At 38.4% G+C, this 25,376-nt stretch overlaps 1 protein-coding gene across 1 annotated transcript; it reads right to left on the bottom strand.

Moving 5' to 3' along the window:
- Nucleotides 1–4,014: 4,014 nt before the first annotated feature.
- LOC140152523 (clotting factor C-like) lies at nucleotides 4,015–25,375 on the bottom strand. Its single transcript, XM_072174875.1, has 8 exons — nucleotides 24,987–25,375; nucleotides 13,716–13,913; nucleotides 12,940–13,155; nucleotides 10,485–10,682; nucleotides 9,358–9,551; nucleotides 8,312–8,417; nucleotides 6,606–6,818; nucleotides 4,015–5,716 (listed from the first exon to the last, which is right to left on the bottom strand). Exons 1-8 carry the CDS (start codon nucleotides 25,066–25,068, stop codon nucleotides 5,232–5,234), a joined length of 1,692 nt encoding a protein of 563 aa, XP_072030976.1. The 5' UTR covers nucleotides 25,069–25,375; the 3' UTR covers nucleotides 4,015–5,231.
- Nucleotide 25,376: the final 1 nt, after the last annotated feature.

The raw sequence follows: 25,376 nt of genomic DNA, 5'->3' as shown, positions 1-25,376 counted from the left end.
CCAAAATCGGGCTACATGAGTAGGGACAAATTTGACTAGAAAATCGTGTAATATCTCACGTCGATAGAAAAAACGAATATGGACTCTACCGTTTAAATATTGGTTGTTAACAGTACTCGTTCCCAGCAGGAAAGTCAGCTAATGGGTGGTTTCACACCAATACTACTGGGCTTGGCTAGCCATGTAGCAATTCGCAACATGTCCATAGGAAAGAAATCCAAACGAACCACATTTTCAGATATTCAGACTTTGGTGCGATAGGTCTCGAGTTAAAAAAATCTAATCCCGCTCTCCCCGTGGCTCATCTGGTGAAATAAGCCCGATTGTTGGCTATAAACTTGCCCGTCCTGTAAAAATGCCTCGACCTGTTGACCTGCTATCTATGGCCACCCCTTCACCATGTCACTTTTACCTGGCCGAAGTTCATAAGCGATATCTCCTAGATATCAGCTGTTAATTGCCTAGATATGTTTGGCATATTTTTTTAAAACCGAAATGACTCGACTCAGTTTTTTGTAATTTTCCACAGATACAGTGACTCGAGACTCGACTCTATTAGCCAAAAAGGAATCGAACCGACAATCTAATGATTCGACTATATACAACCAGAGTCACCACAATACATACGTCGATAAATAGCGTACCTCGAAATAACGGTCTTTCTGGCTAAATTAGGGTGCTTTATAGATTATAATAAATACAGAATGATAAAAAAATAATAAAATACCTTGTTGTTCTGCAGATGTAATATAGACATTTGCTGCAGCCAGCAGAATGTAAAATCCTGTGAACATCAGCATCTTCTTCTCAGCTACCGACATGAGCGAGATATCTCCAAAACAAGTGTTGAAAAACATACATCAATAACATTGTATAAATCAGAGAAAAATCGAATTGGGAAGCGGCAATGAAACAGTAACGAAGAAGGGCAGCTTGTAGCTCGCTTTAATCAACTGTAACGCACACTCCTAAAATGAGAATAGAAAAGCGAGGTTTCCTGTAACTTGAATAATGCGTATCTGGGTCTGCGCACATAGTAAGAATGAAACACGCCGTATATTGCAAGCGGCGGGTAATTTACACAATCACATCCTGCTTACGTATGGCATTGTGTATAATTTCATTATAAAGTAATGGGCTAGGGAGTGGATTTATTGTATTTGTGATGAATCCATATTCTGACTTTATCATGCGGTAAAAATGTGCAATTATTAAAAAATAACGCTTTAAAAACACATTCTGTTATTAATCGCTGAAGCACTTGATTTTAAGATTTGAATTATTAGTAAATGGAATATATAAAGTAATTGGCGTGGGATTTTAATTTTACCTCGAAATTTTCAAGCTTTATGATCCAGATTTATATTTAATTATACAATTATCCAATATAAGGGTCTGCAGACAGAATATTGGGGAATTGAAATTGTTTTATTAATGCTTCATTTATATAAGCATATCGTACGGAAAAATACACATTGAAGATACCGTAGTCATTGTATGTATAGAATGTACAATATTTCTACAAGTTCGTTTGATTTCTTTTTCTCTCTACATTGTTATATCACTCAATTGAATTGTATTGATTGAAATGTTAGTATCACTTTTGTTGTCAATAAATAAATTTTATTAAAGGACAAACATTATTACATATAGCATCTCGGGCCTGATCTAACGGGTTCATTTAGATAGGTGGATTTTTGTTACTTGCACATGGTTGCAACACCGTTTTGCACGGCAACCACATTAGCACTCTCAATCCACCTCTTAACAAAACCTCAAGAGCCGGACACTATACAAAGCGCAATATCTGTTATTTTGTTTGGTGGGGGTGTGATGGTTGGTGAATGTATGTGTGGGTGTGGGTGTGGATGGGGCTGTCTGTATGTGTGTCGGGGTGAGGGTACGCGTGTATATGCGTCGAATGAATGAGCATTTTAAATTATATTATGGTATATTTTCAACGTGTTTGTATGGGACATTGGTGTGTGGGGTGTGTGTGTAGGGGAGGGGTACGTGCCGTGTGTGAAATGTACATATATTCTTTGCATTTTCTTATTTTAGCAATCTTCAATGCTCTTAGATTGAATGCTGGTAGTGGTACTTTTACGTTAGTTTTACTCTAAGGAGCTACAGACAATGGTAAGTCTAACGTTTGTTTTACTGTAAGGAGGTCCATGTAGTGGTAAGTTTATGTTATGGTGTTATTGTAAGCAGGTCCAGATAGTGGTAAGTCTACGTTAGTTTCACTGTCAGGAGGTCCAGGTAGTATATAAATATAATAGATATATGTAGTGGTACGTTTGGGTTAATATTACTGTAAGGGGGTCCAGGTAGTGGTACGTTTACGTTAGTGTTACTTTAAAGATGCATACGTAGTAGTAAGACTACGTTATTTTCACTGTAAGTAGGTCCGGATAGTGAGAAGAGATAGATAGAGACTTGAAAAGTGGTTAGACTCTAAACGAAGCCGGGAAACAAGATTGGGGACCATCTTGAAACTCTTGTGGGCCAGTTAAAGATGTTTCTACCACTCCGCCCGGTACACATCTGGAACAATATCTTGCTAATGTGCCTCTTGCATGTAGCCTTGGTAACCAGGCTGCAGCTGCAGGTCCCTTTCCTGTGAAACCACCTAATGACTCCCAGCTGCAGGTCCCTTTCCGGTAAAACCCCCTAATGACTCCCAGTGACATGGCCGTACAGGAAGCCATGAGCGCTGACGCGGAATCCATTTCAGATGAGGAGCTGGATCTAGACCGATGCGCTAACACATGTCATATTGCATGTTCCAGGATGCACCCGCCCCGTTGCTATATGACATCCTATTGCAACAGGAAATTTCACAAACTTTGACTGTTTTAAACCATTGAAATAAAAACTTTTCATGAAGAAACTTCTGCACTTCATATTTTTTCTTATGCACCTAGTAATTGTCATTTGTGTTCGTTACCAGTGGAATTGAATCTTGGATCGACTGTTTTTGCCGCGTAGAATTAGTAAAAAGGATCCCGGATCCATCCGTCCTTTGATCCTGTAGCTTTTAGTGTAGTGTTTGAACAAGTTGATTTGAATCCTGGATTAAACCGGCCGTGTAATTAGTAAAAAGGATCCTGAACATCCATTTTTTGATCTTGCAGTTTTTAGCGCCGTGTTTTGGATGTGTGATACATTTGCCCCGGAGTGACGAACAGTGCACCTGCTTCCACAGACCACGCTGGCTTTTGTTCTGAAAGACTTTTTGTTTACTTTAAATTTGAACTTCCCATAATTATATATAATTCTATTTTTGGTGTTTATTTGTTGTGAACTTTTAACTTGGTCAAATCACTCTGTTTATCAGGGGTGTGCCTATTGTAAGGCGGGAATTTAGAACTGCTACTACTACTGGTAAATTTTGCGTTAGTTTTACTGTAATGAGGACCAGGTAGTGGTAAGTTTACGTTAGTATTACTGTAAGGAGGTCCAAGTAGTGGTATGTTTACGTTAGTGACGGGCTGTACATAACGAAATGCCATTTTCGTTATCGACAGCCTATCACCCAGTAGAGACAGCACGTCACCCTTAGGTTACTCTTGCTTTCTTGCCCTGCGGGGCCCTTATAGTGAGGTCCCACTTTGAGTATTTAGTCGTCGTATGGGAGTCGCCGACCCTGCGGCCTTGATGGTTTTGTTTGAGTTTGATACTGGGCCCCAGTATAAAAAAAACACATCAAGGCTGCAGGGCCGGCACCCATACGACGACTAAACACTCCAAGAGGGACCTCAATATAAAAAGGGCCCCGTACGGCTGAAAAGCAAGAGTAACCTTAGTGTAACATTGACCAACAGTAATTTAACATTGACCACCAACAGAGGGGGGAATTTCGAATGTGATTCAGTGCGATATAGGCTGAATATTAGAGAGACCAGGTTGGTTTTATGACACTAGGGTAAATTCCCCCAAGAGGTACCTGTTTAAAAGTTGAGTATTTATTCCATTGTACTATCGTTTATTAAATAAAAAGACAACAGGCAATTAATCGTTTACTTTTATTTATAGAAACTGTTAAGCAACGCGTGTTTAACAATGCATGCTATGCATACGACATCAATACAATTACAAATACATTATTACAAAAATAGTGCAGACATACGGTCAGTCGCACTTCATTCAGTTAATGCCAAATGCGTACTGAGTAAAATACAAATTCGTCCCGCTGCCCCGTGGAGCTCCGTTGCTCTGTGGCGTAGCCAAGGTGCAAACTACAATGGGCTGGGGATTTGTAAAGTAAATTCTGACCCGGGAGGGCGGCTTATCCAATTGGCAGTGATTGGGCAGCTCGATCTAGCGGGGAAAATTGCAGTGTGTCGGTGGCGTAGCGTCATATGGCAAGTGCCTCCCACATCGATTTGAAAATCCTATAGGAAAATTGCAGAAAAACGGCTTGCGCCCACCCAAATCAGGCCAAAATGAACTTCATTATGGGACAAAAATAGTGTATAATTGTAATGTTTCGCGTGCTTTGCGCCCAATTATCACGTAAACTCATATTTATAATGTTTCTGAACAGGAGAATAAACTCCAAATAATTAGAAAAGGAAAAGTAAATTGGTGTTTTCTATGCGGAGCAAATTGGCTAGAACTGAAAAAGCCCTGTACAAACTAAGAGGGATTTTGCGAGGGCTTCCCCTTTGACCATATCCCTGCTTTGACAGACGTGAGAAATGTTAAGTGCAATGAGTGGAACAACCCTGGGAACAACCCCGACCTAGTCTCGGTCCCAGCCTTTTTGTGCTCCTTCGTCACTAAACAAACCGTCTTGCGACAACCTCTGAACCTCATAGTATGTCTTTTCTGATTGGCCAATCATCGTCATCAGAAAATGTTAAGACTGAGAATTGGCTGTTTGGCTGTTTTTGAGTTTGCGGTATCTACAAATAGGGGGGGGGGGGCTATGATGTTTAGTGTCACTTACACAAATCACGTTCTTATTTGGAAATTCATTAACCAATCAGCGATCGTCATTTCACGGTTGTCGCCAGACGGTTTGTTTAGTGACGGAGGAACACAAACCGGCTGGGACCAAGACAAACCCCCACCGAGAGAATGTGACTTTACCGGGATATTTGTCCCGCATGCGAGGCGTACAAAAACTGTTTTCAAAATATCTACTAGAACACTCACTGCTCGGTCTCGAATGCATATGTAATATGGAGATTATAGATTTGATTCTGTCATCATAAAGACAATGTTCATACCAAAGATATTGACATTTCAGAAGTAGTGTGGTTTGTATGTAAAACGTCATCAACCCATTGCATTAACTTTGCAATATTAGTATAAAATGTATAGACTCCTCCTTGCACTGCACAACCAGTCACTGTGTTACTGACCAGACCAATCTGAACCCATTTCAACGTCACTTCCGTTGAGTTGACCCCACCCACGGTAGTGCGAATTTTACGCGCAACCGGTCCACCGGAGTCCCCAAAACATGGTCCACGAGATTGTTTAGTGAAGCCAGCACAGAACATGCGTTCCGTAAAATATGAAATCGGTTCGCCGTTCTTCTGAAGACTTTTGGTGCATGTGTTGTTCTTTTTAATGGGCAATTTTAGTTGTTGCAATATTTTGCTGTATATTCGTTCGTGATTATGTGAGATGTTTTTGAAGTGAACGACGTTAACGTGGCCCCAACCAGTCACAACTGCGTATTGGTCTGCTTCGACTAACCCGTCTGCAAAGGAACAAGAACAATTCGAATGCTCAGTGCCAGAAGCAGTTAAATGCAAAAGCTGCCCTGTGAATATTTGGCAATTTTCACATATTATATTGTACTCATGCGTAGCTATTGTATTTACCCACTTCTGCCACTGAGCAGTCGAATTATTATGTTTATTACGTAATACTAAAATGATCTGAAATACCGATGATAAGTGATGGTGGGTAAATGTTATCTTTTTAATAAGTAATGTTTGAAATGCTTCAAACATGACAATGCAAGTAATACATCAGGCAGAAGCCTTGTGTTTTTTCTGGTTAGATGTGTTTACCCCAGGGCAATTTGAGATATCCAAGTTTTACAGAGGGGTCAAAATTAAAACGTATTCAAACTTAAACCCATACCACAATGTTCCTCTGATCATAAAAAGTATCGTTTGACTATTCAACGACCATCAATCCGAACTTGAGTCATGAGCAAATAAGGGCAGAGGCTAAATTTGGAGATCCACATGTGTCAAAAATGGACATAAATTCTGAATTTGTTGAAAATGATCTCAGATTGCGGTAAGCTGCAGTATCTGGAAGGACCTGAACGTTTATGAAGAATGAATTCAAATAAGGTTAAATACCATCAATTTTATATTTCACCGTGTTCAATGGGAAAATATGTGATTTCAAGCACGATTTTCTTATACATGAAACTCTCACAGAAAAAGACATTATTATCAATTAAAAGTACAATGTTTAATCCCCAAATGACCAAAATTTTAACATACGATGACCTCATGGAAATGTTACAATATGGCTTTTCAGATGGCCTACAAGAAAATAGTCCCTCTTTTTGTTCAAGCACTGCCCAGCTCTAAATTAGTGGTATTTGCCCATAATAGTACGGTACTCACTTGAATGTTCATAATTACTGCCATCTGGCACTGGCACCTCTGGTAGACATATTGTTCTTACGAATGGATTGAGGATAGCTGGGCTTGCTAAATGTAACATGGCTACATCGTAATCAAAAGATTGCCAAGTGAAATATCGATGTATATACAGACCATCAATTGCACGTTTCTGTTCTCTTCGTGTGCCGGTGTGTCGTGCTCTGTGTGTTAAACCTAGAATTGATAAAAAAGTACGAGACAGCGGTATACGCAGGCATGAGACTGCACTTTCCTAAAAAAAACTGAAAAAACTGAAAATGCGCGTGAAATTGGGCAAAAAGTACCAAAAACAGGCTGAAATTAAATAAAGTTGCGGAAATTTTGACTCTAAAAAAAATGAATTCAGTTTTTTAACTGAAAATTCTCATGCCTGGGTATACGTCAGTGGTATAGACAGTGGCGGCGCCAAGGGTTACCCCCTCCCTTAAACTTGAGCTTCACCTTCCCCATTTATACAACTATTCCATGTATTATAAATAAGGTCCGTGCATTCATTTTCAATTATTGAGTAAAAATCCATGAGTGGAGCGCATTCTGGGCACAGCTTTGTACATGTACCGTCTACAATTGATTATCTTGTGTTTGGTATGGGTAAACTTGATCAAATAATGCCATTTGTTGCAGAGGGGACAAGGCAATTTTCAGGGGGGGGGGGACATAATTTGACGTCATTTGTCAAAAATACGCTAAAAATACAACAAAGGCCAGGGTGGTCAGCATCCTAAAGTGAGGGGGCAAGAGGGGACATACATAGATTTACCGGGATTAGAAAGAGCACAGGAATTTATTGTTCCTTAATTGATATGTTCTGTCTTCGTTTTGGGCATTTCTCCATGGATTCAAATATTAAAAATGTTAATGATAAGAATTCCATTAGAAATTCTGTGCCAATTAGCGTGGATGATGTTCTTGACATCGCCTGGTTGGGTATTTTACCATGGAGTTTAATATATAAGATAAGAAATGCGTAACAGTTATTCTGTGCCTTGATGTTCATGTCTGCGTCAGGTTGGGCATTTTCCTTTGGTACCAAATACATAAGAGCTCATAAAAGAAGAATTATTCCATGGGGGATATTCTTTATAAATCAAACCAAATGATCTCTCGGTAGAACATAACCATCCAATTAATTGCTTGTTTGTTTTTAAGTCCATATTACAATGAGCACTAGGACGAGACTATAATTATTTTGAAAATAAAATTAATGGCGATCTGGTAATGTTACACCTTCTAAATTATGTGCTAAAAATGTACAATGCACCAAATTTAATGTCTTTAATTCTTATCTCTAAGTGGGGAAAGGTAGCGTACATGCCTAACCAATTCATTAAGAACAAGAGCCTTTGCATCGGGGCTTGATATTGGAATTCCAGTTTCCTTTCTCACAAAGTAAGGGCTAAGAGTAAATTGTACAATTGTGTTTGGGAGTGGCCTTCTCTCCTTCATCCTTTTCCTTGCTATTTTCTTCCATTTCTTGCTTTGTTTATCAAAGCTATCTGGGCCAGCATGCATTTTATTAGCCTACACTAGCTACCAAGGCTTGTGCTTTTTTATAGTATGAGCTTGGAACGGTCCATGGATTTCCCATGGATTAGCATGTGTCCGTCACGGACCAAACTGGGTAAACAAACAAAGAAAGAGAAATAACGTATGCGTGATATACTTACCAAGTCGCACCTGTATATTCGAAGTACTTTCACTTCTCTGAAAGCAATGGGCGGCAGATAAAACCCAATGTCGCGACACTAGTGCCCCTCCACAAATGAATTGCCACTATATAACATAGAACAAAGCACATCAAATAATATAAATTGGCAAGTTGAGGTGGATTCCCGGGGTGGATTCTTAACGTATATACAGGGTGTCCCGACATTGGCACTCATTGCGCCCCCCCTTTCCCCCTATTTCTTCATTTGCTATACTTGCAATTACATTTGTTTCTTTTCGTTTTTATGTTTCTTACTTTCTTGCTTTCTTTTTATTTACAACATAAAGTCATTTCTCTTTTTGGGATAAAAAGTAGCCCTAAAAAGGGCTGTTTGGTTTTCCTTGGGTTCTCCTGAAGTGAGTTTACTGTGCTGCTCTGCACTCTACCTGGTTGCCTCCATGACAAATACATGTTTCAGTCCATGATGTCCTCATTGTATCATTTGCGTTGCATACCATCCTTGTGCGCAGCCGACGGTTGCAAAGATCTTGAAGGCAAGATGGTGGTCCTCACTTATAACGTCACTTTGGATTTTGAAATAAAGTGGTGTGAGGTCTGGTGATCTTGCAGGCCACTCTACAGCATGACCCATCCCAAGCACTATGTTTGATGTAGCCAAACCCCATCCGTACACAGAGTGAAAAACGAGTATATTTCTTTAAAATGGCATATCTTCCACAGTTGTGAGCCGATTGAAATAAGCATTTTGTTTTATCGAGGTTTCTTTACATACCATTTTATATTTGATCAACTTATAGGAGAAAAGATGGCACAATGAAGGTTTTTTGGAGGCGGAACACCCTGTATTTACAGGAGATAATTATAATAAATTAAAAAGATTACTAAAGGTAATGTGTAAGTACATGTTGTTATGTTTCATATGCCTAGGCCTGTTGAATTCGACAATTCCCTTTCACCGTTTAATTTACACTATTCAATCTCGCTTTCAGTTTTCACAAACTTTCAAAATCAATGGCTTCATCATTAGCACAATGACACAAATACCTCTTCATCCTCGTTCTTCCAATAGATAGCTGCTTGCCATGGCCACATGCCATCAGCAGCGTCTTTACCACCAACCATCCGCCGTACACGCTTGGCACGGCTCGCACCACGCCCTTTGTTAGGTCGGCGGGATTGGCTGCTACCACGTGGTAGTGATCTTCCTAATGATTGCCCGCATGTTTCATAGTCATCATCTGTCGAAACCAATGGGATCAAAAGATGCCCTTTTAAAAGCTTTTAAATGATACAAGGAGTTATGGATAACATACCTCGAACAGACTCATCATATTGGGGGGGACTGGAATGCTAAGATTGGAAAAATTAATGAGAAACCCGGGTGTATAGGCCAACCCGGGAGGCCAACTTACTCATCATATTGGGGGATTGGAATGCTAAGATTGGAAAAATTAACTGGGTGTATAGGCCAACATGGACTAGGGATCAGAAATGAACGTGGACTCAGACTGGAGGAATTTTGTACAGCTAATAACTTGGGCATTGGGCGCACATTTTTTGAACATCATCCACGGAGACTATGGACCTGGATGAGCCCCGGAGATCAAATTGATTCGTGAAGGAAGGAGGATTAGGGACCAATTTGTCAAAATCAGGAATGTTATTGCGAAATGCACAGGGCGCAGACTTCCTCTTTACAGTAACGCTTTTGATTGTGTTAATAGCCATCCACAGATGTGGGAAACTGTAAAGAAGATGGGTTTTCAAGTCATCTTGTGGACTTGATCAGCCGCTTATATATGAAGCTTGTCAAGAATCTGCAAAATAAATACTTGACGGAATACCACAAACTATACCTTTTTTGCATATGATTTCCCGACTCAATCAGGCATACTTTGTGGAGAAACGTCTTTGTCTTTAATGTCATGGTCGTTTGTCGGGTTGAAACTTGAATAGTGTAGAAATATTTCAAGCACGGATTTTTAATTCTCCCTGCACGGATTTTTATTCTCACTGCACGAACGTGCAAAGAGGCACGTTTAAATAGCCACTGACTGTTAGCGACTAATAGCTGTAGTATGCTCTTCAAGAAATGTGAAGGCAAGTAGCCTAATGTGTTAACTTCAATAAACAAAATTGCGAGCTTGGCCCTAGCTTTTAGTATAGCTTACCTGGAACACAAGTAGGAAACGGTCGCGACCACTTGGCATCAAGACACGTGGTGATGCTTGAGCCTACGAGGGTGTACCCAGGTATACATTGAAACTCTAGGACGCCAAAATGATTGATTTCACCGCCTTCCTGGACATCTTGTGGGTTGCTTATGATCACTCCTTCTGGTAGACTATGATCTGCCAATTTGCAGCTTTCTGTGAATAAAATAAGAATTCGGAATTTGTATTTTGTCCACGCACGCTAGAAAGATTAGGTGTTATTTCCTTGCCTTTCTATGATCTAGAAACACCATGCTACTTTGGCTTCCAAGAACCACAATCATAAAACTGCAGAATGCAAGCATGTCGTGCGAAGAACGCGGATAGCTGTGGATTTTGTACTCACTGTCTTGCTCGTAATGGCTGAATACGGCAGGCGCATTCTGCACATGACAACAACTCAGCACTTTACATCCACCTCCTTACTGACTCTCGTAAATATGGTGCTATAATAATCTGAATTTTGACAGAGGTGCAATATTTTACAAAGTTTTCCTCGGGCGTGATGGTTCTCGGATCCCCCCCCACTCGGATCATTACCCGGATACCAAAGTAACATGCTTCGCATCTACCTCAGACTCTGAAGCAAAACGGTCTTTTAGAGTAGCTAATAACACGACATCCATCTTGATATTTTGGACTACTGTCGAGGGGCAACAAGCATAAACATGATAAGATTGGCTCACAAATGCTCACAGAGTATACACGTTTGTGTGGTGGCATGTAGAACTGTATTCATTTTTAAGCTGACACTGATGGCGCTATTTATCTTAAATCTTGTTTGCATCTTTACAGGGAGTAAATACTTGTATAATGGCATTAAACATCATAACAATGAGTAAAATAGGGCAAGAAACTTTTCAAACTACTTTTTATCATGAAATGAAAGGAATAATTCATATTATTTGATTAAATAAAATCTAAAATATAAAAATTATGTAAATAGAGCCCTCAATTTGCACATAAATATAGAATATATAGAATAAAAATAATATAACCACAAAAAGGCAGAAAAAGATGAAAATATTGATAAAGAAACGTTAGTCTAAGTTTTAAAAAATAGCTGCAAATTATATGTGTATATTAGTGTAATAACTGTTGGTGTTTTTAAGGCCTAGAACTAAAAATTAAGTAATGTTTTGTTCGAAACATTAATAAATGATCACATCAAACAACCGTGTATAGTAATGTCAATGTATGTCAGATTATTAAGTAGATTTATCAATAAACGAAAGTAGTTTTGAATCTTTCAGCGGAAACTATAAATGTTACCATTTCTGAGGCAGTAGTGATTGGCTGATTGTCTTCTTCACACCTGGATGGTATTTTTATATGTTTCTAAAGGCATCCCAGCAGTAAACCATCCAGGTGTGATGAAGACAATCAGCCAGTCACTACTGCCTGAGCTTGAGGGTGGTAAGAGGTCTTTACCGACAATATTTGCAAGGCAAATGAAAAGCTTCCTTTATTAGTTTCCGTTACTTCCTTTATTACTTCTATTGAACTTCCGGAAACGTTACACTTCTCCGAGGTCCACTTGGCCATTGTGCATGCTCTGGCCATTACATTTATACCTAAAACTCCGATTTGTATTAATTTGTATACAATCGATAGATTTTCCACATCTGATCTTTTCTGTCACCGTACTCCCTCTGTTGCTAGCTCCACAAGTGGACTACTGACTTTGGATTAAGGTTAAAATGCTTAACACAGGCGTCTATGGAGAGGCGGCCGCGGCCGGTTTTTTTGGACTACTAAAATTAGCCCCGATGTAATGTATCTCTAAATGAATATGACTTGCGATTGGTTGCCCAGATCTCGTAATGATGTAAATCCGTCAGGCTGCCCGCGGAAACTTGTCACCACAGCGTACACATCTATTTGTGGGATTTTCGGCGTTTGGTGTTGACAAGAAAGTTTTAAAAACTTTCACTTGGTTTATGGACGTACGTCTCATACTTCCATACTTGGTGTTGTGGTTAGATTGGGTTGATAACAAACAGATGGCCAGTGTGATCTGCTCAAAATTCAAAGTCCATAGTCGATTTTGTACTCGGGGTTTCGCGATCAATAAACAGCTAGAATTGTTTAAAAGAGAGCCCTCATTATAATTATGCCAAAACTGTCAAGATGTTGCATTCGATAACGTACGTGTATACCTTTACTTTTACTTTCACTAATTATGTAAACCTTTTTTATTACCATTTATTGAATACTCTACTTGTGATAAACATCTGTACAATTTGGACTTCAATTGAAATGCACTCATCATCATTAATAAGATTCTTTTAATTTTAATTGACGATAACATAGTCTACCGTAACGTATGAGCCTTATCAAGTTGGTAAAAATAACCATGCATTGATGACAACAGTCCCTACTACAAGCTGTATGCAAAGAAGAAATAACTTACCATCTACAAAATCTCGATGAAGACATAATGGGATGTGTGGAAGCCATGTTCCGGTAACACATAATGGATAGGCATCTCCTGACACTAACATGGTTTGGTCATCACAGTAAACATGGGCCTCAGTACCCGATGCATATTTGCCGCCTCGAACGGGCTCATCAGAATAGTACACAGTCAAGTAGTTGTTAACAGCTTCTCGAAGTGGTTCGCATCCATCTTAAAAGCAAAAGGGCAATTCTTTGGGGATGTCACAAGGATTAACCATGGTAACTTTGAAACCTGTTGTAAACCAGATTACATAATATACAATCCTCTGGATATCGTTTGAAGTCAAATGGTATAAAGCTTATTATAATTATATATTTTCTAAACACGAAATAAAACTAAATTGACCGGGCCGAATTTACGGCTCATTCGTGGTGTACGGCCGCATTTTACTTCAAACGATATCCAGAAGCGGGGTTATGGCCTGTTGAACTTTGCTCCTTCAACAAAATGGTACATTTTTCGGTTCTACATGCGTCTCTTTTTCCACATTGCTGGTAAAAGATATCAAACAGTCATAATTGGCGGTCATTTCAAATCATCCCCAAGTCAATGAGGTTCAGGAATGTCCTCTCATTGTAACCCACCACTTTTACAGAATTTAGCCAAAGCAAACAAAGACCAGAGCTATTTAAGAATTCTATATTCATGATATTTGGGACATTTACGGCTTATTCGTTGTATACAGTCACATATGATATTAATATGATAGAAGAGGAAACGACACTAACCTTCAATACATTTGGGTGTGTTCCGAGTCCATCGTCCATTTCTACATTCTGCTGAGGATGCTCCTACTAAAGACCATCCTCTGTGACAGTTAAATCTCTTGATGACTCCATTCCCAAGCTGCGTTTGACTGTAAAATCTGCCGATACTGTATGTCACATAACCATTGGCTAAATCCGCGTAATCGGGACAGTAAGATGCTGTAATGGAAGAAAACATGGTAATAAGATCTGTCCAAAAGGGGAATTCTTGAATGGAAGAGTCCACGCCACATCATCAGGGCTTATTGATGTGGTTCAAGAGTGCAGGATTGATTATGGCATTTGCATTGACATCAAATTGACGTCATACGTTGACATACTGCGTACACGTGCGACAATGTAATCCTGACTATTAAAGCAATCACGCAGTGCAACAGGCCTGCTTCGAAATTTTACGATTGAAATTACTCCTACTAAATTTAAGTAAAGTAAATTAAAGAAAAAGAAGCAAAAATAGATTTGCATGAATAGCCATTAATAATAAAGTTTGCGCAATTCCGAGTGCGAATATGTATTTATTTTGGAAGGTTCATGTTTGTTTTAAATTTTGGGACGTTTTTCCAAAATTTGATATTTCTGGTGATATTTTAAAAAGCGACATGCCAAAGACAAATCTTTGGGCACATACTTTGTTATTGTTAATACAGTTCTTTACCACATACCTATGTTACTCGTACCATTCGCTTTGGTGATTTACTAATATTATATATTTTGTGACTGCAATTTGGCGTTTTCAATGGGTTTTAAGCTTACCATGAAATTAACGCTGATGTCTGGACATGCTCCTTTTAGAATTTATGTCTGATCGTCGGCTTTTGCAGCCAACAGAATGCAGATTGGCTCAGGATAGATGTCGTATTCCTCTATCTGTTTATCAGCGTGTTTATAGTGGGAGCAGATGTGCGGTACATTACGGTATAATTTCTATCCAGTCAGAAATTATCCGGAAACTTGCTCACTATAAACTCTAGCCGTATTTGTATGTACCGCACACCGATATCCTCAACCGCAGGATATTGGCGCGAGATATTTGCACTATAAACACAGGAGGATAAACTGTGTGCTGTATTACCAGAAGTAGCAGCTTCTTTATGATACATAGGATGCGCGCAGGGCATTCGGAACGCTTAAGGCATGTAGCTGTTAAAGTGACACTCTCCGTCGAGTTTTTCGATAAATTCATTAATTTCTCAAAAAGTAAAAATAGCAGTTTAACAAATAATAGTTCAAATGAAAGCCATTATTGGGGCATAATTATCGTATCATTAAAATAGGTCTGACACCAATTAAAACATGTGTTTTGATGTCCCAAGTTCATAGTAAAATATGCTCACGCTCTTTTTACAGATGGCCTGGAATTTCATATTTCGGTTGCAGCGATTGCCCAAAAATAGGTGGTATGCTTATGAAAAGCGTTTCCGCTTGGAATGTAGATAGTTATTGTTGCTATTACTGTTCGCGATTTTAATTTATGCATTCTTTAGCCGACAATTTTCAATGCATTTTACACACTCAAAATGTCGCTCGCGTAAATACTGATATTTTAAACAGTATCCGTTTTTTAAACGAAACTACTGTCCACATTAGTTCCCAAGACTTTGATGAAAACATAGATACCAAATCAGACTGCATGTGACGAACAGATTTTAAACTAGAATTGAAAGAACCAGCGTATGCACTATGAAAATGCTGTTTCGTAATAAATCGCGTTGTGATAAAAAGAGGGAATTTTGGACATCCTTTTGGCTGTTTTTTATACCAAGGAAATGCGTGACCTACCCCAAACTTCTCATGTAGCCTTGACTTAATGTCCGTGACTGTTTGATATTATTCAATTTAGACGATTTGAACTATTTACTTACATTTAACCCGATGTTTGGCCAGAGAATGTTGTATTATATTCCAAAGATGGCGACAGCTACAGACTCACTTTAAACCAGTAAAAAGGACACGTTTCTGCTCAGATGTTTCAGAGTTTGAGACCATATATTCACGGTTTTCCTATTACAATTCAAACCTATGACAAATTTGGCTGGTTTGCGATATGCGATTTTTCATCCTGATGTGGTAGTGATGTCAGTACAGTGAGCATTTAATTTGGCACAGCCAAATAATTACTAGCGTTCGGTCAAAGCGCTGGTGTACACATGCACACGCTTAATACGCCACATAGATGCGCGAGCGAAACAGCTGCTTCAACGCGTTGACGTTGACTGCCACATCAGGGTGAAAAATGGTAGGCCTACATGTATGACTATAAAACCTCAAACACGCCCCTCGATAAAGGTTGGCAAATGAAGGAGGCGGCAGTTTAGTGAATATGCGAGTGCAAGCGCCGCCCTAACCGTGGAAGGTTTCCGCATACCGAGTATAGGTTTATATCATGGCCTCTAGGCTCCTGGTTTATTTTTCGAAAAAAAAGCATAATCAATTGAGAAGGGAATGGATATTGCCATAATAATATCAAAGTTAATACTTGTCGTCCATAACAAGAAGGAATGCATCACGATTGTATAATATCCAGCTTTGGTATTTCATTTGATTACACTAAACATATGAAGCTTTATCTTTACTAGATTTATACACTGAACATTTGCAGACCAGGCCTTCTACATGTAGTGAGCACCACATTAGATTGTGTTTACAAGAAATATTTATAAAATAAATAAATAACATGAATCCATATAAGATTTATATAGCGCACCAGAGGATACAAAGCGCTGTAATTTCGCTGCTACTAGTGAATTATCAGAATCAGATATCATCAACTATGCCGATTGTAGCCGATTAGATTGTAACATCCACTTATTATCTCAGCAGTTCCCCAAAGTCCATTGGATGAAGAAAGATGTGAGCGGTATGAATTAATAAGTGTCGCCTCCTAGAAATATCCTAGATCACCAGCTTGGATGATAAAATATTATCTAGAAACACGCATCTGTTTTTCAAGGTCTCCCTTTCATCTATTGACCTTAAAGAAAGGATTAAAATTATTGAATAGAGTCCATGACCTGACGCAACGCATTATTAATGAGTAGCTATTAGGGACAGTCATGATGTTATGGTTGAGCGAGCAACGTATGACCACTACACAGGTCAATGGCCTGATTGCGATCTGGCGGGTTTTTAAAAGCACGGTCCCTGAACTACGGTGTACCATGAGGGACATGCAAACTTAAAATAATTTTTCACAAACTCAAATATTTTTTTGCAAACTGAAATGATTTTCTACAAACTCAAATATTTTTTTTACAAACTCTAATAATTTTCACGAGAGAGCAAGACTCCCAGCGAGACTCAGGCTATCGAGATTGAGTCTATGCGCGATGCGATATGATTTTTTTTAAAGAAGGGTCTTAGACCGCTCGGCCACACGACTTGTTGGTATCCATCTTGAATTTTTTTATACATATAATCGCAACCTCAACATAGGCTTACCACGTGGCAAGCAAAGGCAGAAAACGTACCATATTTTGGAATTTTATTTGCTTAAAAACATTAATGTGTATTAATAGCGCCCAATTGTTGTTAAGGAGGCTGTGTACTCTCAGACATGCATGTAGTAAAAGTGCAATAACTTTGTAATTATTCGCACAAGACATATAAAAGTATACATTTTTATGAAGGCAAGACATCAATAAATCTTAATATAAATACAGATTTGGGGTAAAAACAACAATTCTGAAGAAAATCACAAAAAAGTGAGTTTTTGGCTATATTTGTTAGAAAAAAAAAAAAAAAACACTCTTTCCAAAATATTTTATTTTGTTTTTAGCTCAAACTTGAGGCTCCATTCCAAAAACGGTTTTTTATATTTTTTTAATATCAATTGGCCTTATATTTTGAGATATTGACCATATAAGACATCAAATTGAACTTTTAAAATTCACAAACGCCTATTTGCACAAAATGATGCCTAAAATCGGAAATAGACCAAAATATAAAAAATGAGAAAACCGTTTCTTGAGTCAATCGTGCTTTTTACGATGATCATATTTGCTTACCTATAGATGCTGTATTTATTGAGTTATCGTGTACCTAAATCGTCATTTTACCGAGAAAATGAACATTGAAATGATGGCCGTTGAAGTTTCAAGTGGTCACATTTTGCACTTTCATCGAATTTCACAGGGGAATAGGGCAGTTTTTGTTTTTGTACCTTATATTACGTGAACATCGGGTAAATCCACAGCCCCTTGAGAAGTTTGAGTGAAATCCATTCATAACTTGATATTTAAATCGGGGGAAAGAACTTGAAAAAACCCACATTTTATCAGCTAAAACGGAGCCATTTGACCACTAGGTTTTTGTGAAATCAGTGCTTCCGTGGTGTTTCAATAAGATGCGCCGCGCATGCAGATAAGCGTCGCGTATGCGTAGCGTATTTGTGCGTTAACAAATTGCGCGGGTGTAACCTGCTGGTTCAACAAAGATTTTCTTTCCTTTTCAATTTCAAACACGAGTGGAATAGTGAAATAAAATCCTTAAAATATTGCAGTTGGAGTTTACAAATCTGGATTTTCATTCCTTTTATTTATAAAAAACATAACAAAGTGCAAACATCAAAAAACCTCAATTTTGCGAAAGAAACAATGTCTAGAGTACACAGCCGCGTTAAGAGGCGCACCATTTGATTTCAAGGGGCATGGGAGTTTTTGAAAAAACTTCGCCCACTAGTGAGACGAAAAACAACTTCGCCCACTAGTGAGATGGAATTTTTTTTGCCTCACTGGTGAGTAAAACAAATTTCTCCCACCCAACTTTGTATAAAGGTATACATTATAATTGAATAAATAAATAAATAAATAAATAAAGGCGGTGAAAATAAATCCTCCCTTTGGAGGCGATAAAAAAATACAAAAAAAATTCTGCCTGACCCAAACTCCCATGCACCCCTGAAAATCTAATGGTGCGTCCCCTGCGTGATCTAAATACAGAAATCCGACAATAAATGGGCCTCTACATGCACAATACATTATATTAAAGTTTGCAACAACAAAAATTAAAGTTTGTAATAATTATTCGAGTTTGTAAAAAATCATTTGAGTTTGTAAAAAATGATCAAAGTTTGCACAAATTATTTTAAGTTAGCATGTTCCTCATGGTTCACCGTACTGAACATAACATATCCGTGGGCATATGACCGAAATTGCCTAGCAATTGACGTCTCATGTCAACACAGTCTATAGTGTGATTAGAACATTATTGTCTGGTGATCATTATAGTATGATCAGTACGAAAAATCCAGATTTTCAAAATTTAAAAGAATCACTTTTTAGCGGAAATTTTCGTAAGTTACACAGCTGAAGTTATGAAAGGGTTGAAAGACTACAATATTATGGCATAAACAAGAATATGTTCGATTGGTCTTTATTCCTATAGGCTGTACCCTTAAGCTACATGTTCGCCGCCATGATCATACTGTTGAATGGGCTGTTTATAGCTCGCGCCACAATATTTACACATTCCCAGTGTGACCTCGGGGTCATTGCAAATGTACGGTTATGTTCTCACTATAAACAGCAAGAGTCTCGGTATATATACTAGTACAAGGACTATCGCATACGGTATACTCAAAACTCAGTCTCTGGACGATATGATTACTTTGAATTCATTGTAACAACAGCCATATTTTCCTCTGGAAACAGGGTTCGTGGCTGAGTTTGGAAAATCTGTACTCTTCGGCGCCGTATCAATATCTAATAAACAGAGCATGACTAGCGAGTGTGTTTACATTTCCCGCTATACTATACTGATTTGGATACGTTGGTTGACCATTATTATGATTTATACCTGGGATATACCAAACGGTTATCAAACGTGTGCTGTGATTGGCAAATGCATGAGGTAAGGCATCTCTTTGTATAATGCCCTACCATTGAGCAAGCCGGCTATGCCTTGTTATAGACGAATCCAACGAGCCAAGTCATGGTCAGGATTTGGTCGGCCATTACTGGGTCCCCGGCGCACCAAGCTGGTGTTTTGACTGCCCAATTGAGTGGATTAAAGCTGCTTAAAAATCGATGTTATATTGTATTGTGTTGTAAACTTTCATCATTCTTTTGTATACGCGTAAAACGGGTGATGGAATGCAGTTTAAAATTCCCGCCAAGGACGCATCATTTCACATTTCAGGTGAGATATACTCAGCGGGGACCCAACCATGGCTGCCACTGAGGTGTAGGAATGCGTGAAATTGGATTCGTCTATATGCTTGATTGGGTACTGCCATCTGTTATAAAGCATTCAGTTTAAGTCTGAGTTGTTTAGGACCCGGTTAATACATAATTCTACAGGGCCGTGTGTCCTGAACTCGCCACCCTTAGCGTTACATGACAAATATTATAAATTTTTACACCAACCGGGTTTCTAATTAGATTATCTCGACAATCATCAACCCTAAACTAGGAAAAGTATACATTTTTGGCAAGCTGAAGGCATCAGCAATTCCAATATATACATTTCAACTCATTATACAGGGTGACCTGCAAGTTATACAGGATGTAATAAAAAAAGATTTTGATAAAAAATGGGTCACTCAATGCATTGCTTATTACCAACTTACAGTAATAAACTGGAAGCAGAGGAGGCTTAAAGGCATTCCTACAATGCACTATGATTGGGAAATTTGATCAATATAACCTAATTTTAAAGGCAAAGTCCCCATTGCCACACACACAAAATGGTCATTTTAAAACTGCAGCCAACGAGCTAATAGTTGAGACTTATGACTGATATTTGATTTTCTTACAGGAAACATTCATATTGTCCCACTGCATTAATTTTATTCATAAGTCTCAATGTTTTTAATGTTAAATAATAAGATGAAAACATCAGATAGTTGCACACAATCCCAATGCAAGGTATGGTCAACTTGACACATGTGTACAAAAGCCAGACATACCAAGGTCCTCTGAACTGGAAGTAAACATTATTCATTTGGTTAGAGGAAATGGAGAGCCAACTGACTTCGGAAGAAACCAAAATCACAGCTGTTTGGTAATCTCGGAATATAGGGTGTCCCAAAGTATGTTAGATTTTTTACAATTCAACATATTTTGAACCTAAACATTTTTCCCCCTAACCCATACAGAAAAAATATGTCCATATTTAGATTCCTCGTCAAATTTCCCTTCAGAAAATCTATACTTTGACTATGATAGGATAAGTAATTAAAATTTTACAGTAACTTTCAGATTTTGAAGACATCTGCATTATATGACAACGGGTAGTTTTGTACGGAAAAGTTTGTATTTTCTACACTAAACCAATCATAAATGATTAAAAACAATTAGTAGAATTGTTTAGCTGTAAGGCCGTGAGTCGTTTAGATGATAAATAGAGTCCAAATCCAATTTACAGCCTTTACAGAAGCAGATTACGCACTAAAAATACCAATCCCATAGAGTTTGTGTGTACCACATCCCCCACCACCGCCACCCTGCCCATTCTGAATTCTACGAAGCACAGTGTCAGTACTAAAAAGGCTCAAGAATTTTTCTTTTTACAGGGTTGAAAGTGCATTTTATTTAGCAATAAAATGAGACCACAAGCATGACAATAACTTCTTGCTTGACAGAGATTCATTTGTTTTGAGTCGACTTTGGCAAAATGTAACGTCGCCACCTTTTTTTGGTGGCGAGCTTAAGACACACGACCACAGGGAACACGGTAGTATGACAATGGAGTGAAAGACCCATTCAGTGTCGGCGACAAGGGGGGTTAAGGGGTGCGTTACCCCCGCACAGTGTCATCGGCCCGATATCTTCATGGCAGAAAATGCCATGGTAGGTTGAATCCACAGCCACGGATGGCCATTGTATTCCCACCTGTTTAATAGTTTTTAAATGCATAGTAGGCTGAAGGACATCCGACTAAGGCTAATGACATTAGCCTGTGACTGACCTCTGTACGGTCAGCGAGCATACATTCGCCATTGTCATATGCTTATAGACTGTCTCTACGATAGTCTCCTACACAGCCAGTTTGTGTCAGTCGGTCTGACACTCGTCGATCCTGTATGTTCGTGATAGCCACATATAGTCTGGCCTGAGACTACCTCCACGAGGTTCTACGCTGCGCAATTTAAAATCTTGAATTTTGGTCACTTTTTCAGCTCAAGACGCAAGCTACTCTCTCAAAGCGCAAACTAACGACTATCATATCTGTTCAACACGTATTTTCAAGTGTATGAGACCACATCTGGTTTCTTGAGAAAAAATCATTTACGGGAGATATTCATCATTTTCCAACCCGGTATCCGAAGATTTTCGTCTGATATCAAAATCGTGCATAGCAATTCACGTGTATCGATCCCGTGTATTTATTTGAATATCTCTGCTGCATCAAATAATTATTAGTTCTATATTAACGGTAAAGTGTGCTTTTGTGTTTATGCGACAACTCAAGCACACCCTTGGATGTTATTATATCAAAAGGTACCTCTCGTCCGTGTAGGCGCTTTCACGTGACTTTCATTTGATCACTTATTGACAGTAGCCTGCCTATTATAGCGTTAATGAGCTGTCAGGTCAGTAACCGATTTAATGGCGGAAGCCCTTTGTCCCGAACAAAAGGTACCTCTCGATGAATAGCTTGGCGCAAACTCTAATTGGCACAAAGGAACAATATGCGTTACGTAATCTATTTCCTCTCCTTTCTATAACCTCCTTGGGTGCAGTAACCAATCAGACATTCGCGTATAATTAAAGTAAATCTGAGCAAGAAAACCAATCGATTATGTGATGTTGCCTTTTAAGTAAATTTTCAAACTTCATTCCGCAAACTCTCTATTAATTTGAAGCCCCACGTATGCACTGCAACAAAATAATATTGGTACTGATCAGTAATTGTGATGTAGGTTGACAATTTTAAAGCCTGCTTTTTCAAATGCTACATTGAATCATCATCATCTTCGGTGTCATTAGGCCTATGTCTATTATTTAGTATTTCGGAAATCTTATAATATGGGTCAAGGCGCGATTTCTCAGTAATTCGTGTGTCATTCATATTTTATCCCTTAAGCGCTATTTACATGGAGACTTTACCCTTGCCTACATGATAACCATAAATTTTATTTTGATGGATGACTTGCCCTGGCGATGCAATTTACATGGGGACATAGAGTCCAGCAATTGTGACCTCAACCAACTATATCTGGGGCCCCCCTATGTGACCTATAAAACCATAACCAGGTAAATACATAACAAAAGTGTGTAAAAGCCATCAACATTCCAGAGAAACTCTCAGGAGAGTGTAGTACTGTCTTGAAAAAATAGCCCCGGTTCTATTTTGAGGAAACTATGAAAGGTCAGAGGTCCAGGGGTATTGTCTGGCAAAATTACCAATATACACGAGGACTTTCCCTTGCTGGAAATAAATTTCCGGCAATAGAGTCTCCATGTAAACTGTGCATTATAGCAGAAGCATGTTTATATAATATATCACAATCATTGCAATCGTTGAGATGTGCAATTTACACATCAACCGACAGTGACAACTGTTTACCATACACGTGTGTGAATTATCAGAAAATATCGGAAATAATTGATGGCATCGAAACTACATGTATGCGTGTCATCCTTTTCTAATTTCCCTTGAACTAACGCTATAAAGAGTGTCTTAAAAAGAGCTAAACACTCAGGTGACGAATAATTTTAGACAAATGGTGAAGCATATCGGGGTACTAATAGTATTTTAAACCTGTGCCAATCTAGTGCCATAAAGAGGAATAATCGAGCTTTAATATAAATTGTATTCTACTTTAATCGGTGGTCTTCCTTCATCCAATTAGAAAAGTTTTTATATCAAATGAAAGCTAACACTTCCCGCTAAAAACACTTTTTTTCATTTCGTCAACAGATGACGCAATTCAATGTTTATAGCAACGCGAATGTGAAAAATATGTTGAAAACGACCTATTCAAGCACAATTTATGACCAAAATGTAGCTTTTAAAAGTCAAAACCTCAAGTGTTCCTTACAATATTTTTCAAATTTTATGTCATGAAATGAAAGCGCACACTTATATTGTCCATATACTACCTTCATTTCAATGAGCAATGGCCAATTCTCTTTCAATTGCAAATCTTGCGCAAAAAGTTACTATTTCGCCTGATTTGTCATACGGTTGTAAATCCAATGAACTATGACTTTGCTAAAAGAGCGCTTACAAATTGATATGTTGAAGCTTGGTTATAAATATCCCGTTTTTCTAAAATATTTGCCATCCGTATATTATGTCTTTTTGGGACAGACTGTATACTCTCTGCCACGTCAGGGGCTATTACCCGGTATAATAAATATAGGTCATTGGGCCAGTGGGCTCTGAGTTTTGACGTAAAAAACACGCAATCTCTTCACAACTTCACAATTATTCTCATAATTGTTCATTTAAATCGCAAGAATTTACACCGGTTTGGCTCATAATATCTGAATCAATTAACACCATCATACTAATGGGATTGAAAACTCATTCTGTAGGCCTAAATAAAAATCTAAACGAACTTTTAAACTTTGTCAATCGACATGATCGGGGGGGGGGGGATCTGCCACTAGGAGGGCAAGGGCCAAATTGGGGTTGAAATACTATCCTCTAATGAAGCATGCACAAATAATCAACTCATTTGGGAGAAACGGGGGGGTGTTCCATGGGCGCGTCTATGGTTACGCCACTGGTCCGCCAAAGCCCTAGGCCTAAGTAATTATTTAAAGCCATAATGTGTGATTTGCTCCACAGCAACGCCCTCCATTTTTTTCGAATCTCTACTTTTTGCACCATTGTAATGGCCATTGGTGTACATAAATGCCTTGTGAAAGACTAAACCGGAAGTGCTTTAATTACAATAAATTCTTAACATTTATGATAAAACCGGAGATCTCCGGGTTTATTCTGAGCTCACTGATAACGTTACCATCTCTTTAAGCATTTAACAATAACCCTGACTAGGCTAATTATATTTAACTATAGGCCCAGGCTTATACAGAAATGTTTTTTGCATGAAAACGTTGCTACTAATATGAGGCAGAACACATCATATATTGAAGTTTCGTTGCGTAATTTGGGCAACTTACATAAGAGTGTGTTTCCATAGGAAAATCGAGTGTGTTTCCATAGGAAAAGCAAGTGTGTTAAGTTAAATTAGTTCATGCACGGACATATTACTTATATCTAAAGCACAAAATTAATTTTCTTTTTGAGAAAATCTAACAATGTAACGAAAGTCTGACTTACATGAACGCTGTGATGTACTAAGGTTAAAACATAGTGTAAATACCAACAGGAGAACGTATGGTTTGGTTAATAAAACATCCATATTGAAGCGAAGCAGGAATACGACTGACTGGCTGGCTGCATGGCAGGAGATTACGTCTGCATATACTTTCCTCTCAAGATAACTTCACTTGTGTCATATCTTTGCAAGTTTTATCAACAAATTAATTTTAAAATTGGCATAACTCCTGAATTTAACGGGAAAATGTCAGTTTAGTCAACGCATACTGAAATGATTGTCCTTGTTTTATCATGTGCAATTCAAAGATCATTTTTGAAACTATTACAAACTTTGAACGTTGGTTAACTTAAGACTTCATATCATGGAATGTGTGCGGATGGCAGTTACCA

The sequence above is a fragment of the Amphiura filiformis genome, chromosome 5, assembly GCF_039555335.1.
Source record: "Amphiura filiformis chromosome 5, Afil_fr2py, whole genome shotgun sequence".
NCBI lineage: Eukaryota > Metazoa > Echinodermata > Ophiuroidea > Amphilepidida > Amphiuridae > Amphiura > Amphiura filiformis.
Note: the sequence above shows the minus strand (reverse complement) of the source record. Positions and strands in the feature narration are given on the sequence as shown.

What these genes read in the sequence shown, in the direction of transcription:
- LOC140152523 (XM_072174875.1), bottom strand. Translation starts at nt 25,068, where the DNA reads ATGGATGTTTTATTAACCAAACCATACGTTCTCCTGTTGGTATTTACA. An exon ending in TAGTACATCACAGCGTTCAT is followed by an intron (nt 13,914 to 24,986) that starts GTAAGTCAGACT and finishes CTTCCATTACAG; the next exon opens with CATCTTACTGTCCCGATTAC. An exon ending in GAATATACAGGTGCGACTTG is followed by an intron (nt 6,819 to 8,311) that starts GTAAGTATATCA and finishes TATCAATTCTAG; the next exon opens with GTTTAACACACAGAGCACGA.